Raw genomic sequence first — 17,235 nt, 5'->3', positions numbered from 1 at the left:
GAAGATGTAAATATTGTGAAATAATAAAAATTAATACATCAACGACCTCTGTGGCAGAACAGTTAATATCCTTAGCTCTTATCGAGACGTCACGGGTTTCAGCCTCTAATTAATTATATTCGATGTTATTTCACAATATTTACATCTTCATGCGGTACGTTTCAAAGTGTTTAATATTACATGGAGAAATATAAGTTTTTCGATTTATTAAAAATCTCTTCAAATTGTTGGTAATTCCGGTTAAAAATGGAATGGCAGGCCTAACGAATTACTAGGTGTCATGATAAACTTTTACTAAATTACGAATATATTATCATAATGTTGGAATATTTTTGCATTTTTGATGTCATGATGGGGATGGTCCGAAGCTCAGATGGTCCGCACAGCGCGGTGTAAACTGTGCGCCCTAAAGTCTAAGTTTAGACTTACGGAATTCAATACTTCGTTTGTGTGAAACACTATGAAACAATGCATATATTATCAAGGCAAATCGATAAAACATTATTTAATTGAAGTTTTATTAATAATGTCTGTTAATTTATCGTGAAGTCAAAAATCGATTTTTGTTCGTGTATTATAAGTATCGCTCCGGCGAAATACTACCTCACATGTCCACTGACCACTGGGGTTTAGGATCCTCTGAAAACTGTCCTTCATCATTGTACTTACAGCAACATTTTCGTTTCTTGATGAGGTAACATTATAAGGGTTACCCGGTAATTCTTGTTTTTCTTTTTAGTAGTCATAATAATTCAAATTTAACGCAGAAAATAAGTCAGATCGACGTATACTCCTACGTCAACACAAAAGTTTTATTTTATTGTAGCAAATTCTAATGACTTAAAGTTATATGATATACCCAGGGAAGTATTTTTTCTCCAAGGTTGTACCTGAACCTCAAAGAGCATACGAAATCCTCATGATATTGAATTAGATTTTGTAACATGTGTTTTCTTTCAGAACCATTTTAATTAGCACTGTTATTTATTTCAAATCGTACGATCATCTAAAACAATTAAACGTGCTACTTTTAACCACAGAAGAGGGATTTCATGTTTAATATATTATATATCCTGTAACGATAAAATTTTCAATAATGTATTATACTTTTATGATGTTTTTTTAAAGATTAAATCATAAATTGTTACCTACGCCAAACGTCAAAAGTCATTCCACTCGAACAACGAGTTCGAGTGGAATGAATTCATCATCGAGAATCATCGAGAATCGAGGCCTTGGACCTCCACACGTCTAAACTGGATCACCACTCGACTGAACTGAGTTCCCAATGAAGTGAATTAGACCTCATTTTACCCAATAGGTTGGAATTTCTCTGAAATTCTTAACTACGAATAAATAATAAAATAATAAATACCCTAACTATTTAAAGTGGGTATGCACTAACGGCGTTAATACTAGAAATCAGATTCAAAAAATTATCTGAGGTAGTAAGCACGTACCTACCGCACTAAATTATATTAGTGTATTCGGCGGAGCAAGTAACACTCCACAAAGCGTATCGAGTACTTCCCCTCCCCCAGCATTAACCCCTGTAATTAATTTCATTTTCACAAAATTTGATTTCCCCCCTCCCCCTTCAGCGGCAGCCCGGAACTCCCCCTCCCGAACCACCCCGAGCTCGGAGCGCTAAGTGCCGCCGAAGAGAGTAAAGACGAAACGGCGACAAATCAGATTTCTCATTCAATAAAACGGTGCGATTCCCCCTGCGTATTGAAAAAAACTTTAACACTTTAAGCCCAATTTCAATGGGCTGATAAATTGAAATGGAAACTTGCACGAAAACGGTTGCTGGGAATTTACATATAAGTTTTATAACTACTATTGTTTTATTTTTTTTTTTTCAGAAAAACATATGTAGGTATTAATCAAAATACTATTTCACCAAATAACGAAACAGTAAGTCTCTTTAATTATTATTAAAAAATGTCGAACAATTGAAAAAAATCAAGTGTTTATAAGGTTCTAGACAATCTAGACTAGTCTTTCACAAAGTGAGCGATAACGCCCCCCAGTGGGCGCTGGAGGCTTTCAGGGGGGCACTAGAAGACTCGGGGCGTTAAGTAAATCTAGATGGGCGACAGAATCTAGCTGAATTAAATAATAATGGCTTGTTTAACTTCCTTTTAACAAAACATTTTTTGCAACAAAATTGTATCCTGGGTTATGGCAAAACCTCCTAGATCATAAGGCCGGGACACTGAAATAAACCAGCCTCCTAACTTGTATGAGAAGTTTGAGAACCTGTGATCTAGATAATCAAACAATTAATAACGCTCAGGCCGCCGGCAATAAAATATTTTCTAAAAATCCATGTATAATATATTTAAACGAGGAAAGTGACCAATCACCTGTTTTGTCGCAATTCGGATCGATCCCACAAATATTTTTTAAATTTTTCTCAAATTTTTCCACAAAATTTCATCACACAAAAACTAAATAGGCAAACGATTGAAGGCATCTTCTCGCAATATTTCGTAATAGAATCCGTGTAGGAAGTCTTTTGAATCCTTCCTCGCCCACATTGAATAAATTAATGCATGTATATTGTTAAGTTCAAACTGACTAGCTGCCGTCTCCAAGACAATATAATGAAAGGACAGTTTCTCTACGTAGACTCCGAATCAAAATTGTAACATTTCACGTCAATTCATTATGTGCACTTGCTAAGATATAACATTTTCAGTGTATATTGTGAAAAGTTTTATGAACAGATGTTTTTTAAGCAAACTAAAAAGCCAGCAAGAAAAAGTAACAGCAGCGCCGGTAACAACTCGCCTGCTTGTAAATAATGAAGAAACTCTTGGAGTTTCTTAGACAATGCTTTTTGCTGTGAACGAATACTTTTTGAATTCTTCGAACTTAATAAAAGTAGCTGGCAATAAACATGGAATAGTAACGGGGTTCTACCTCGTATTTCTTACTTCGTACTTGCTACCCCGTCATCTCCACTCCACTGTAATCAAATATCAACAACTGGACTACACTCGTAAAGTATTATATATTTAACAAAACCATTATCTCGGAAACTGTTGAGTTATTAGTTCCCATTCCCACCAGAGGCACAATATGACGCGACCACACGGCTATGCAATCCTCAGTACGCTGCCGCGCCGCCACCAATGAGTATTGTCATTTATTTCCCAGTCACTTAACTTCATTAAAGGTAAGATTTTTTCAAGTATTACTTTCTTGATTAAATAACACATACCTCGCCATTTGTGCTATTTGTGAACGTTTAACACATCTCTTAAAATTTCTATGTTTTAATTTTTACTGCCAAACAATATTGAACCCTTATGGACAAAATAGAAAAGTTTGTGGTCTTACATAAAATGTACTATTCCATTTTGTATATTTAATGCTTTGTATTCTGGGTCGAAGCCAGAATAATCTTGGCTATAATGTTTGTCATGTAGTAATTTGACTTATTTTGCGCTAATACGCTTAAAACAACCAAACCTTTTGTCTGCAAATTGTACATACACGACTGTCAATTTGTCCATATTTCCGGCATGTTATTTTATATATGTCAGTAACAAGGTTTTCATCGATTTGAAAAAATCTTTTTTTATATTTTATGAGTAATTAGTTCAAAAATTATTCTAAAAATTCTGTATTCAGTACTGAATTATTCATCGAAACACAAACAGTATTTATTTTAGAGGTATTTAAAAAAGTTGTATATATATATTTTATTTTTTTACGGTACAAGTACCTACCTACCTTCAAATGGACATTACAAATCATTATACAAAAAAAGATTACAATAAAACTATTATGCACTGTAAACATGCTGATATGATTCATCCAAATTCATCCAGATTCATTTAACTAAAATCTTCAATGAAAGCAAAATTTAAAGTAATAACTTTTTTATAAATAATTGAGAAATGCTTTTTTGTAAGTTCTAAATTAAAAATATCTGTTACTTCTCTACATATTGGTTACCGAAGCTTTGTGTGTGTGGTGTAAGGGAGTTTATAAACGAATTGGTATTGACATTATTTTGCAATGAGAATTTTTTTAGTTCGAGTGCCTCTATTAGGAACATGAAATTAAACGAATTGCAATTTATTAAAATATGCGAACACCTCAGCCCAAGTTCTCCTAGTGAAATGTTCACTAAACACTACTTCTAACCTATTTACATGTTTTTTTTAATTATTAACATTTTTCGTTTATTAATGGTTTTTTGTCTATCTAAACTATATGCACCTATAAAATATATGATATACGAGAACAGAAATAAATAAAATAGTATCTTTACAGCGTAATAATAAATACATAGCGTATTATATACCTAGTATGCTTAATTCTATTAGGGATAACTCACAGAAGCTTTCAAATCTCATTGTAATATTTATTTATTGAAGAAGGTACAGTGAGGTTAATAAGCCTTTATAAGTTACCCATGAAAAAACTGAATAATAATTTCAGACTTACCGAAAAAGATAATAAATGTCCCATAAAAAAATTGGATAGACAATATATATCCGAACACCATCAAGATTGTAAATATATTCGGGTAGAACTTTACAAACATACCCAAGAAATGCGGGCCAAAAAAATACGGGAAATAGTAGGAAATAACTGAAGAAAATAATGTTACTAATTTAAAAATGGAAGTTTGCGATGTAGATCTTCGCAGGCAAAATTTGGTAATTTTTGGATTTACCGAAGGCCGGCTCTTTTAAAAAGCTCGACATTTCTTTTCTACACACTTTATAATGCTGAGTATATAAGAGCTTTAAGTGATGCTGAGTTAAACTAACCCGCCGATGCGCTTATAAACGCCGATGCGTTTCACGCAACTGCTCTCATAAATAAGTTAGTTTTACAAAAGTTAAACTCACCGCCGCATAAAGGTGTGAAATCTAAAACTCTCAGATCATCGGAGTAATCCATCTTAGTACGGTGTTTAGTATCGCCGACGGCTTTCATAACGGATTTTCTTCGGCGAATATAAAAAGGTGACGTGTGGGGAGAATGAGTTATCTATAATCCTGTAAGGTGCCGGGAAGCAAGCAAGGTGGAAGGGAGAAACGTAACTATGATGGTTGCAGGTTCTTGTGGTTCTTGTGTGGGGGGAATGGGTTATCTAGAATTCTGCAAGATCCCGGGAAGCAAGCTAAGTGGAAGGGAGAAACGTAACCATGATTGTTGCAGGTTCTTGTGGTTTCTGTGTGGGGGAGAATGAGTTATCTGGAATCCTGTGAACTGTGTAAGGGGGAAACGTAACTATGATTGCAGGTTCTTTTGGACTGTGGACTAGATAGGCTAAGATCTTCACAACTATTCAGGAGAAATGAAGATCATCCAAACTAGAAATAAGTTAAGTCAGAACCGGTTGAGAAATCCAACGAAAAACGTTTTATTATCACTGTGTACTCTTGCACCTAATATCCGACAAAATGTGTAGGGAGTAACAGGCAAGATGTGCTGGTAAAAAATAGATCGACAACCTATAAACTTTGTTGCCGTTTAAATTACGTCACTCGGGCTTTTACAGTAAGAATACAAATAATATATAACAAAAGAGAAAGTTCAAACAAACTGCTCAGTTTGTCAATGGGGTGAAAATGATGTATGACGACAGATGTCAGGATGGTTTAGAATACCGTATGCCAGAGTTGAAAGGGTTCCTAGACGGTATCTTAGAGCTACGAATTCACCTTTATAACAAAAAACCTAATTTTAAGACCAATATAAAATCGATAAAGACCAAAACGTTAAAATACCAGTAAACGGAAAAAAATATTTCTCTGGGTGAACATATTTGCAGCGCCAATTGAAGAATACTTAATATTAATCGTCATTAACAAATAAAACAAATGTATCAAGAATTTTCGAAGGAAAACTTACCTACTCGTAACTTAAGTACTCGTAGGTAACCGAAGAAATTTTGCCTTCGATCGAATTTCTGGTTGATATGATCAAAACATTAAACGGTTTCCTTTCTGTTTTACAAAATACAAAGGGTTTCGCAACAAACTTCAATGCTTTGTATCAGCCGCCCAAATTTGCATGTTTTCATATTTCGGGATAATAAAAACGATAGCATTTAGTGTTTATAGATAAAAAACGTACTTCTTGTTCAAGGATTTTCGTTTTAAAAATGACAAAAGATTTCGAAACTAAATATTGTTGGATGCAACGTGTTGTTTGACCTCAATGCTGAAAAAAAATCGAAATGTTATAATTCATATACCTCTCTCTTTTGCCTACATACCCCGATTGGTGTAACCATTGACTCAGTGAAATGAAAAAATTTGCCTGCGACATATAATTTTTTTTTTAAATGTACAATTGTATAGAAAGTACAAAGGGTGCTTATAGGTATATTATATTTCTTACAGCTCATCCAATTCACCTAAAGAAGAGTACCTACGTATTATAATATTATAGTGTTTAAATATACAAATAGAAACAGAGGTATTTTATTACTTCAATGGGCGTGCCGTAGTCCTTTGTAAATAACTGTGGGAAAAATGCGAAACCTGAAAAACTCTCGCCTGCGGCGCATTTTTCGGTATCTTTATGAATGTTACTATTTTCACATGTACTTTTCTCCCGTCAGAAGAGCAACATTCCCCAGTTAGGGATTTCATAGTCCCATTGATTTGGTCAGGGAAATTACTGTAGTGAAAAATGCTGAACTTGTAAAATTTTCGCGTGCGGTGCATTCTTCAGTCTCTTCGTGGATATTAATATTCGTGTACTACTCCCTCCAGCCTGGCAACTTACCCCGGTTTAGAATTCCACGGTTTCTTTTCTCAGGCAAATCGGGACCAACGATGCTCATAAAACATATTTTTTAACTCTCTGCGATTGAAGATTGCTCTACTTTCACAATTATTTACGAAAGGTTTTTTTCATATTGGGGTTCCGCCAAAATCCAATCGGCTCTTTATGGTTTTGTTGCCGAAAAAGATCGGAAACCTGCGGACCAAATGCTTGTTGGTTTGCGAGCTATCAATTTGGGAGGTGGGTTTGGGTACCGCCGCCCTGGTAACCATTTATTAAATAACCAAAAACTTTGCCATCGGTCATCCCAAGTGGTTCGCTAAGTTTGGTGATTTATCAGGGTGCCCGGGCTCATCGGGTGAGGTGTGTTCAGAATGCACTTGCCCACCACGTGCCAGATCGAAAGAGGATGCTTTTGGGAGACAGTTTGACTTCTCAAACTGGTGTCTCGACCCATCGCTTTGCTCCGCAGTGAGAGTGATATATTCATATGTCCGTCACTCCTGGACATACTGATCCCTAGATTCCTACCTACTACTAGTTAAAGGAAACGGTTCGTTGATGCGAAACTACAAAATCTGTGGCATTTTACGCCTTTACCGCAAGATAACTATTTTGGGCTTTAATGATTCATTGTCTTTATAAATTATATAAAATGTCTGTTTCAACAATTAAATATTACACTTTTTACTGGTGATATTGAATTCGACAAAGAAATCATTCGTGTTGTGTATTACATCGAGCACTTGTCATATTAGAGACCTTCGCACAATACGATATAATATTTTTTAGCTATTTTAATGTAAACCATAATATTCACACTAGGAAATTCAAACCCCATGACTTGAATACAATAATAAGTAGATATTTAAATCACAAAATTGGTAAAATTATGTTTAGTTTGGTTCATCCTATACCAAGATATGACTCCTCAAACGTAGCTGAGCTGCATGAAATATAATATGTGACATTGTTTCAGATCGCAGTATCAGTAACAGTCGGCTAGCCGCGCCCGCAGCCGCAGCCGTACCGAGCGAGGATGTTGAGGAAAACAGGGCTCCCGGACTAGGGCCGGGGCTAGAACAGGACAGGACAGGACTGGAGGAGATGGGGGGGCGGGCGGGCCGTGTCGGCGCGCTGCTGTCTCTGCTGCTCTACGCTCTGACCACTTCCCGCACAGCCGACGCCTTCGTTAATGGTGAGTTCTTAACCTTCTGCCACCAGGCCAACACCGCCATGTTTGAAAAAATCCGTTTGATGACTGTTGTACGTTGTGTGTGTTGCAGGCGAGTGCGCGGCGCCGCTGGGCATGGAGGAGGGACGCATCCCGGACCACGCCATTACCGCCAGCTCCTCCTATGAGATCAAGTCCGTGGGGCCGCAGAATGGGAGGTAGGTCTACTCTAGTCCCAATAGAAAACAGGGAACAATTCGTTAAACATTATAATACATTGAGTGAACCTATGACTTCTGAATATGAAAGGCACAGTTATCTGGCCTTTACTTTTCCTTATATACCTACGTCAATGATACGATTAGTATCCCTCTTAGCGGAGGTATCATTTCGTATGCGGATGACACAGTTAGCATCATCGAAGGAATAACATGGACGGATGTGACTGTAGCTGCGAATAACTATATTAACACTTTGAAGAAGTTGTTGTATAGTAACTTACGTAGTCTTAACCGTGAACTTAATCACCATCCTTGACGGTGCATTGAATTTCGCTATACAACCGTGACAATTTAAAGTACTTCAAAAATATATGTTGGAAACATAAAATGTTTGGGAAATCATTGTTAATATTCCGTCCTGTTACGGCTCTAACAAATCCTAGCCACACTATCAGTCTCTCAGTGTCTTTCAGTACCTTCCGGTGGCCACTGATGGATTACGGTGGATCTAAATAATAAATGTTTTAATCAATATTATAAGAGTCTGTCACTAATACATTCCGGTAGGAAGGGATTAGTTCTGATTCCGGTAATGAATTTTACCCTTTCCTTCGAATCGAAAATTTGACAGAGAGAATGCGATAAATACCTTAATTATTATTAAGGCCGGAGAGTTTCAAATACGGTGAAGCAAAATTATTATTTATTCTTAGCACCCGCAGAGCTGTACTATTCATAATCTATGAACAGTTTGCGCGCGCACCAAACTGTGGGCAGGCGATGGTTATTGTCGGTTTACGTCGCAAAATGAATGAGAGCGCGCAAACAGTTTGCTGACCACAAACTATAATAGGTCGGAGAAAGGCACCCTTACAAAACCTAATCGGCTACGGATCGACAACTGGAGCAGCGCCATTATGCCGGATAAGAATACGAGCCACCAAATGAGGCGAATTTCTCTCTCGACATTTGCATTATTTCATCGACTACATACTAAATCAGATATCGCGTTTCTCATAGGAACCTACAATTCGGACAGAGTAAACGATTGTAAAGCGATTAAAGCATTTAGGCAAACTTTCTCTATTTGCAATACTGGACATAAGTTTTTCTTTCGATAGTGAGATGATTGAGAAGATAAAATCAACAACTATCAATGAAAGTAAGATATAGACAGATAATAAAAAAAGGTAACGGTCGCCACTGGAACCCGAACCCAAGTCTCTAGACTTACTGGAACCGTGACTCTTCGTTATTAAAATTGAATACCTTAACTAGACTTATTGAGAATATCAAAAGGTCTACCATATAAATAAAATATGTTTTCTGAATTCTTTAAGTCAACATTTGAACCCTCCTCCGTCAATGACACTATACACATTGATCAATTTGAATCAGTTCACTACTCAGGACTTGCGCATATTCACACGATTGAACTAACGAAACAAGAAGTGAAATCAAGTTTAAAGTCGCTAGACATAAACAAAGGTGCGGGTCATGATGGAATTCCGGCGCTTTTCCTTAGATCTGCTGCGTCGTCACTGTGTGTGCCGCTTACCATAATATTTAATAAATGTCTGAGTGATGGGGTTTTTGCGGGCACGTGGAAGCTGGCCTACATCATGCCGGTCCACAAGGGTGATTCGCGTCAACGAGTGAAAAACTACAGGCCAATATCCATTCTCTCGGCGATCCCTAAACTGTTGGAAAGACTTGTCCATACTAATATATATCCCCAGCTTGCTGCCAAAATTACAGACCAACAACACGGGTTTGTCAAAGGCAAATCTACCGTGAGTAATTTACTTATTTACTCTAACTTATTTTTTACTAGCATAGATCGAGGCCATCAGGTAAATACAATTTACTGCGATTTCAAAAAAGGTTTTGACAAGGTCGATCACCTTATTCTTATTAAAAAAATTATGTATAACGGAATTAGGGAAAACTTATTACGTTGGTTCATCTCATATTTAACAAAAAGACAGCAAGCTGTATCGTTAGGAGGACATACTTCCTTATGGGAACCAGTTACTTCTGGTGTACCACAGGGATCAATCCTAGGACCGCTGTTATTTATACTTTTATTAATAATACAGTTTCTGAATGTTTCATGCATTGTTTATTTCTCTTGTACGCCGATGACATAAAATTTTTTGCCATTGTTAGGAATTTAAATGATTGTCTGCTCATCCAACGAGACTTGCGTTCGAAGCGTTTTGCAATGAAAACAAAATTTACCTAAGTTACAACAAATGTAAACAAATAAGCTTCACTAAAAATCATAACTAAAAAATTAATAAAATACTTCGTTTTAACCACTTTTATTGTTTATTACCAACATGTTTCATGAGCAACGCTCACTTCTTCAGGGTTTTTAATAAAAGTTTTTAATAATCAGTTTTATTAAAAACCCTGAAGAAGTGAGCGTTGCTCATGAAACATGTTGGTAATAAACAATAAAAGTGGTTAAAATGAAGTATTTTATTAATTTTTAATTAAAATGGTGCCACAAAATAAGTTTGCTGAGTTAGAAGAAAAAATCATAACGCTAATATACACAATTATTATATAGGCAACTATTAACTAGATCGTGTATACTGTATAAGGGATCTTGGCGTACTTTTTGATTCCAAACTTCATTTCGATGCGCACATTAAAAACATTGTGAATAAAGCTTACTGCATGCTAGGCTTTTAGATGACATAGGCCCTGAGAGAAATTATTTTCTTCAGGGCTTCCTGTGTGGAGTTAATATAAAAAAAGGCTTTGTTATCAGAAACAGCCGCGTATTTCGAAAACCTGAAACCTACCTTCTGCTTTACTATACGCTGGTCCGTTCTCAACTTGAATACTGCACCTCCATATGGACTCCACTTTACGATATCTATAAAGAAAATATTAAAGTATCCAGAAGAAATTTTTGCGTTACCTCAACCACAGAATGAACGCACCTAAACGGGGATACACAAATATGCTCTCGAAATATAACGTCTCCACTCTTACTAACCGGCGAACTTACCTTGAACTAATGACCTTGTACAACATCTGTAACAACTTTATCGACTGTCCTGGCTTACTCAATCTAATAAACTTTAAAATGCCACCCAGAACGACGAGGCTTGACGACTTATTCCATATTAGCCGGACGCGCACAAATGCTGGTGTCAGGGATCCAATCAGAAGAATGTGCGAATTGTAAAATAAAAACCAAAACCTGAAGGATTCTAACATATTTTTTGATACATATAGTACTTTTGGTAGGAAATTGAAGTCTGTTTTCCTATAAAAAAAAGAAAATGTGTACTTACTTCATTCACTATACTCTTTAAGTACTTTTTATGATTTATCTCTAAACTTGTATAAAAAATATTTATGCACTTTTATTTGACACTGAGCATTATCGATACACAAAATAATTTTTTTTTGTACTTTTTTCCTTATTTACACTCAAAAAAATATTTAAAATTGTTATCTACCAGTCAATCTGTGAGAAATAGTTAGGATGCAGGCGAATAAGACAAATACTTGAAGATAATAATTAGTAATTAAGAAATGGTAGTATGAGATTAATAAAAACTAGCAGTTTTTTGCTGCTAGGCCCTGCGGGCGGCACTTGATTGGGCTTCGCCCAGTTTAAGTGATACTAAAACAGTTACATTTAACAGGTATATATTAGGTCATTCACAGAGAGAGGGTGAGTATATATTGTAAATAGATTGTTACAATAGCGCCCCTTAGGAAATATCTCACAAAAGCGGCGCTATACAAATTTTCCAATAAATAGATAATTTTAATGTTTATATTTATCTATTTATTGATATACAACGGAAATAGATAAAATAATGTAATCTTATTAAACTTAATTTCAAACACAAATAACTTTAATTGTAAAAAGCATTCACTTTGTGGCTCATCATAATTTATAATAAAAACACATAAATTTGTTTTTGACCACGATAGTTTTATTTGTCCATCGTTCTACATAGGTAAGACAACTAGAAATATAAATATTAGAATCACGGAACATTTAAGATGTTTAAATAACAATAATTTTTCTGAGTTTGCCAATCATCTCATTTCCACCGATCATACTTTTAGTAAAGATACAGAAGTTAAAATTCTTCACCGTAGTAATAAAGGCAAAAAATTAGATAATTTAGAAGCACTTGAAATCAGAAAATCCCTCAATAATAACTCCAGTATAATAAATAACCAAATTAATCTGTCTTACAGTCCTATTCTTGACATATTTCCAGTTAACCGCTCTGTTCTTCCTGGAATTCCCGTAATTACCCCTTCCACTTTGTCCACCCCTCCCTCAAACACTTAACATTTTTGTATTTATGTGTCAATATTTTGTGTAGTAGATCAGTTTTAAATATTCTCCCGACGAAGGAAGGGATCTTCCGAAACCGGTAGAGTGAAAATAAAACTATCGTGGTCAAAAACAAATTTATGTGTTTTTATTATAAACAAATAACTTTGTTTACATCACTTTATTATATATAACCACTACATTTTTCATGAACGAAGTTCACCTCATCAGGAGTAAGTATACTCCGAAGTCAAAAATTAAATATAGATTACAATGAAGGCAAAATTTTGAAGGCAACAAAATGTATTACATATGTCTCATCATGGCTAGAAAGTAATAGACTCTTTTTAAACTATAATAAAACATTTTACCTAACCTTTTCTAAAAATAGTAAAAATAAACCCCCTAATAACCTTAAAATTCGAATACATAACGTTAACTGTAATCAAGAAATATGCTCATCTTGCTTTGAACTCGGAAAAGTTGAAAAGATTAAATATTTAGGTATTGTTATTGATACAAAATTAAATTGGCAGTCACAAATTAATAATACCGTCTGTAAATTAAGATATCTTACATACACATTTTACAGACTAAAAGAAGTGCTCAATGTTGAAAAACTGAAAATTATTTATTTTTCTTTGGTGCAATCTTCACTCATATACGGAATAATAGGATGGGGCGGTGCGCTTAATGCACATATCAAACCTTTACAAATAATTCAAAATTATATCATCTGTTATACAAAGAATCTAAACTATTCTGTCTCCGTAAACTATTTATTTTGCAAACTATGAAATACATCTTTAAAAACAAAAATAAATTCGAAATAAATGAAAACAGAACCAACATTAGAAATAATAATGTATTTTATACTCCCCAAACGAACACAAAACAAATGCAAACACACTGCAGTTTCATTGGACCTCGTACTTTCAATCTTTTACCGAAACATATTCAAGTGATAACTAAACTTCCTCAATATTTAAAAGAATTAAAATTATGGCTTTTCGACACAGCAGTTGAAACTTTTTTATTTAATTTGTATCAATTTATGTTTCTCATAAAATATTCACCATATATTACATATATTACAATAAACACTTATAACTTCACTATACACTATTATAAACACTTTTTATACAAAACGCTTATACAAAATGTAATCTTGTTTTTATTTTATATGCCCACAATTTGTTTATTTCTAGGTACAATAAAATAATAACTTAAATATATTACCCACGCACAGGCTGCGCCTTAGTGGGTTCCCATTATTCTTATTGATTTATATAATATTGTATGTAATTAATGTAAAAATTGGGAAAAATAAAGGAATTAAAAAAAAAATAAAAAAATAAAATTGGAAAGCAGATGTGGAAGGAGGGGGAAGGGGTTAGAGTGGGCGGGGTTTATCAGAATTAGGAATTACAATATCGTTAGACGGGAAAGACCAGTTAAGTGGAAAAATATTTAAAAGAGACTTTATTAAAAAAAAATCTTGTTAATTATATCTGCTTTTATATTAACATGTTTTCTAATTTCTAAAAATATAAATTATTTATTTATTAATTAATTAATTATATCCTGTGTGAAGTATTTTTAGACCATCTAAACACAAATAACATAAAAATAAACATAAAACAATATATTCGTAAAACAAAAAACATTTAATAACGATTATTCTAATAAATAGATAGTTGAAATACTAAATAAAAAAACTAAACATGATCTCTTCAAATGGTATATTTACCCTATTTCTGAAGATAGAAATAAACAATGGCGTAGAATTCTATTTGTGGATAACGATATTTCCAAAATTATAAATAAAAACATTCCTGGTATTATTCAACCGGCGTTTTATACTACTAACAAAATGAAGAAATGTATTCTTAATAATAAAGATAGCGATAATCAAACCGAAAAATCGGGAGTTTATAAAATCAATTGGGATGATTGTAATTTCTTTTACAAAAGTGGAACCAATAAAAACTTTGAAGTCAGAACTAAAGAACATCTCGGAGCTCTAAATGGAAATAGTGAATGTGAGTTTGATCATCTTTTGAATAATGATCACACTTGATAAAAATTCAAGTCTTAAAATACTTCACACAGGATATAAAGCATCGCAAATAAATAATTTAGAAAATTGTAATCTATATTTAATTTTTGACTTTAATGTATACTTACTCCGGATGAGGTGAACTTCGTTCATGTAACATGTCGAGGTTGTATGTAATTAAGTGATGTAAAAAAAGTTATTTATGTTTTAATAAAATAAACAATGCCATCACAAAGCGATCAGCTTCCAGAAGAAATCTTCTTATTAAACGCTTGTTAGTGGTCAAGTAATTTTGCGTATTGTTAGCTGCATATTTAAATATTCGCGCCAGTCATTTGGTTCGTTCTTATACCGCCAGAGGGGCAGAGTGGTCGAATTTTGCCCGAATGGTGGTCTACACCACCATTCGGGATTTACCCGAAACATTCGATTTGAATTCGACCAATCAGAGGGCCTAGATCGTCCAGACGCTAGCGTAATAATACTATCAGATGACGGATTGTAAAAAGGTGGCAAATATCAGTTGGTAGAGTTTAGGTTGTTAGTTAATAGAGTTGGTAGGGGTAAGTTGATGGAGTTTTAGTATATTTCGTGTTTTTTTAGAGTTATTGAAATAATCTTCGCCAATTATACATTATATTGGGGTTTATAAGCTTTAATAAATAGTTAAACCTAATAAAATAAATATTCTAAATTCAATCATAAACATAAACATAAGAAAAATAAGTACTCTTTTGACAACCCTACACTACAGTGGATAACCTCGTATTTGGCAAAAAGATATCATACATTAAGTGGCCTTCGGAAGGAAATCATTCGATTTATCTTTAAGTAGTTGTATGTCGCAGGGGTCCGTGCTAGTCCTGTTTGCATCAGTGATCTGGAACCATTCATTATATTTATTTACCTGAATACGTCCATGCTAAAATGCTTGATCCTATTTTTTTCTTTTTTGATCCTTGCGAAGTGGAAGTAGGTCATATCTATCGCTCTATATTGATGATGTCTAAACTGGATGTGTAGAAGTAGGTTATGGCTGAACGCAGGCAAAACTACTGACTGAATTTATATAGATACCTTAGCGTACAAGAAGCAGTTGCGTTATAAGGTGGGAAGATGACAGTTGATCACAGATGGGTGTCGATAAGACATCTCTTGCCAGCCCCTCCCCGCACCGCCGCCGCCCGCCACGCCTCCTGTCATCGGGCCCTCACTCGACTGACAGAGAAAAACGCTCTGCGGGCGTGTGAGCGGAAATGAAAAATTGCTTAATTCGTCAGTGATTTTTTTTAACCGGATCCCTTCTTTCATGCTCGAGGACAAAATGGTATTCTCCCCTTTTCCACCTTATGTGTTTTCTTCCCTACCAAATAACATATTTGTAATACTGTAAATAGATTAACCTTTTTTATGGATCTTGTTTACCCTATTTGTCGGATCGCCAATCCACTGCTCCCTGAATACCAGTTGGCACCTACCATACAACTATTAGTTTGTGGTACGGTAGCCCACGTGTGCACGTGCGGCGAGGGCGGGGGGGGGGACCTCACCCGCCCGGAGCGTAATCCCGACATTCACATTTCCCTCGGAACTCCCCGAACTCTGAACCGCCCAAAGCCCTACATCTCCAGATTCTATGCGCCAGATAATTCCAACTTAGCAAAATAATGTTCCAGACGTTTACACGATACTCTCGAGTATCACATGTTTCAGTTTTTAAATTTTTTCGCAGAACATACGTCAAACGCCGAGGTTTTAGAAGTCGTTTTTGTTGATTCGTTCACCACATACAAGGTGACGAAGGCAAAACACCTAGCGCGGATATTGCATTTATTCCAAATCGCAATATTATAATGAGAGAGATGTGCAAAGGAAAATGAGCAAGAGCCTTGATTATAGATCGGATTTGAAAAATATTATTTTTTGCTGCAACAAATACATAGGTTCATCCAATTCAAAAATAATAGTAAAAACTTCATTTCGTGTAAATTCATCGTTTGCTCAAGTAAACACCATTGCAGAATTGTCGGTAAAAGATTTTTTTTAAATAAATTTTATTTTACATCGGAATGGTGATTTACCTTGAAAGCCCCTGCGATGGTCCTTACCTCAAGAATTGTCAGTTTTTGAGTAGGGAAACTTACATCAAAAACTTAAAAGGGAATCTTAGTACTTGAATATGGTGGTCGTGTTCCTCTCGAGTGTGCACTTACGCTGAGGAATTTCCTACGAACACATGTAGAAGCGGAGTTTCTCAAATTGTTAGCAGAGCGTGTCTTTAACCCTTACTTACTAGCTCTGCTTGGCTAATCATTTACCTGATCATGAGGTATGCGTGATCTGCATCGAACAGCGATGCGTTCATATCGTTACTACACCAATATCCTATACGTATATTATGTTCTTAATGCAATTATTATCAAAAGATTTTCTCTTTAAAACGTCCATAAAATCGATGCGGGTGTGGAGAGGCAATTACACTAAAATGAATACTACCCTGTATTCAATAAATGTATGTTGCTAATGAACTAAGCAATCTAAAACAATTTTTTTACATAATTCCACAGAATAACAGAAACATGGCATGATTCTGTAGTCTATTGGTATGAAAGTAGACGATCGTTATAAAATTAATTAATTTTTCACTGTCACTAACTCAATGTTGTTGTTTTAGAAGACGGTAAAGATAATATTTAAA

At 34.9% G+C, this 17,235-nt stretch overlaps 1 protein-coding gene and 1 long non-coding RNA gene across 2 annotated transcripts in view; both read left to right on the top strand.

Annotated features, from left to right (window-relative positions):
- The window catches only part of LOC149409476 (uncharacterized), a 173,631-nt gene extending 165,754 nt beyond the window's left edge, over positions 1 to 7,877 (top strand). Inside the window, exon 3 of the long non-coding RNA XR_016305173.1 lies at positions 7,745 to 7,877. This is a non-coding gene — a long non-coding RNA (uncharacterized LOC149409476). The remainder of the gene's footprint in view (positions 1 to 7,744) is intronic.
- Positions 7,878 to 8,074: 197 nt separating this feature from the next.
- The window catches only part of LOC149409475 (discoidin domain-containing receptor 2-like), a 77,506-nt gene continuing 68,345 nt past the window's right edge, over positions 8,075 to 17,235 (top strand). Inside the window, exon 1 of the mRNA XM_089649801.1 lies at positions 8,075 to 8,157. Within this exon, the coding sequence (XP_089505927.1) occupies positions 8,075 to 8,157 (83 nt within the window). The remainder of the gene's footprint in view (positions 8,158 to 17,235) is intronic.

This window comes from Hesperophylax consimilis, chromosome 31 (genome assembly GCF_061612785.1).
Source record: "Hesperophylax consimilis isolate HC1 chromosome 31, BYU_Hcon_1.0, whole genome shotgun sequence".
Taxonomy (NCBI): Eukaryota; Metazoa; Arthropoda; class Insecta; order Trichoptera; family Limnephilidae; genus Hesperophylax; species Hesperophylax consimilis.
The sequence above is the reverse complement of the archived record's forward strand: the minus strand, read 5'-3'. Positions and strand labels throughout refer to the sequence as shown.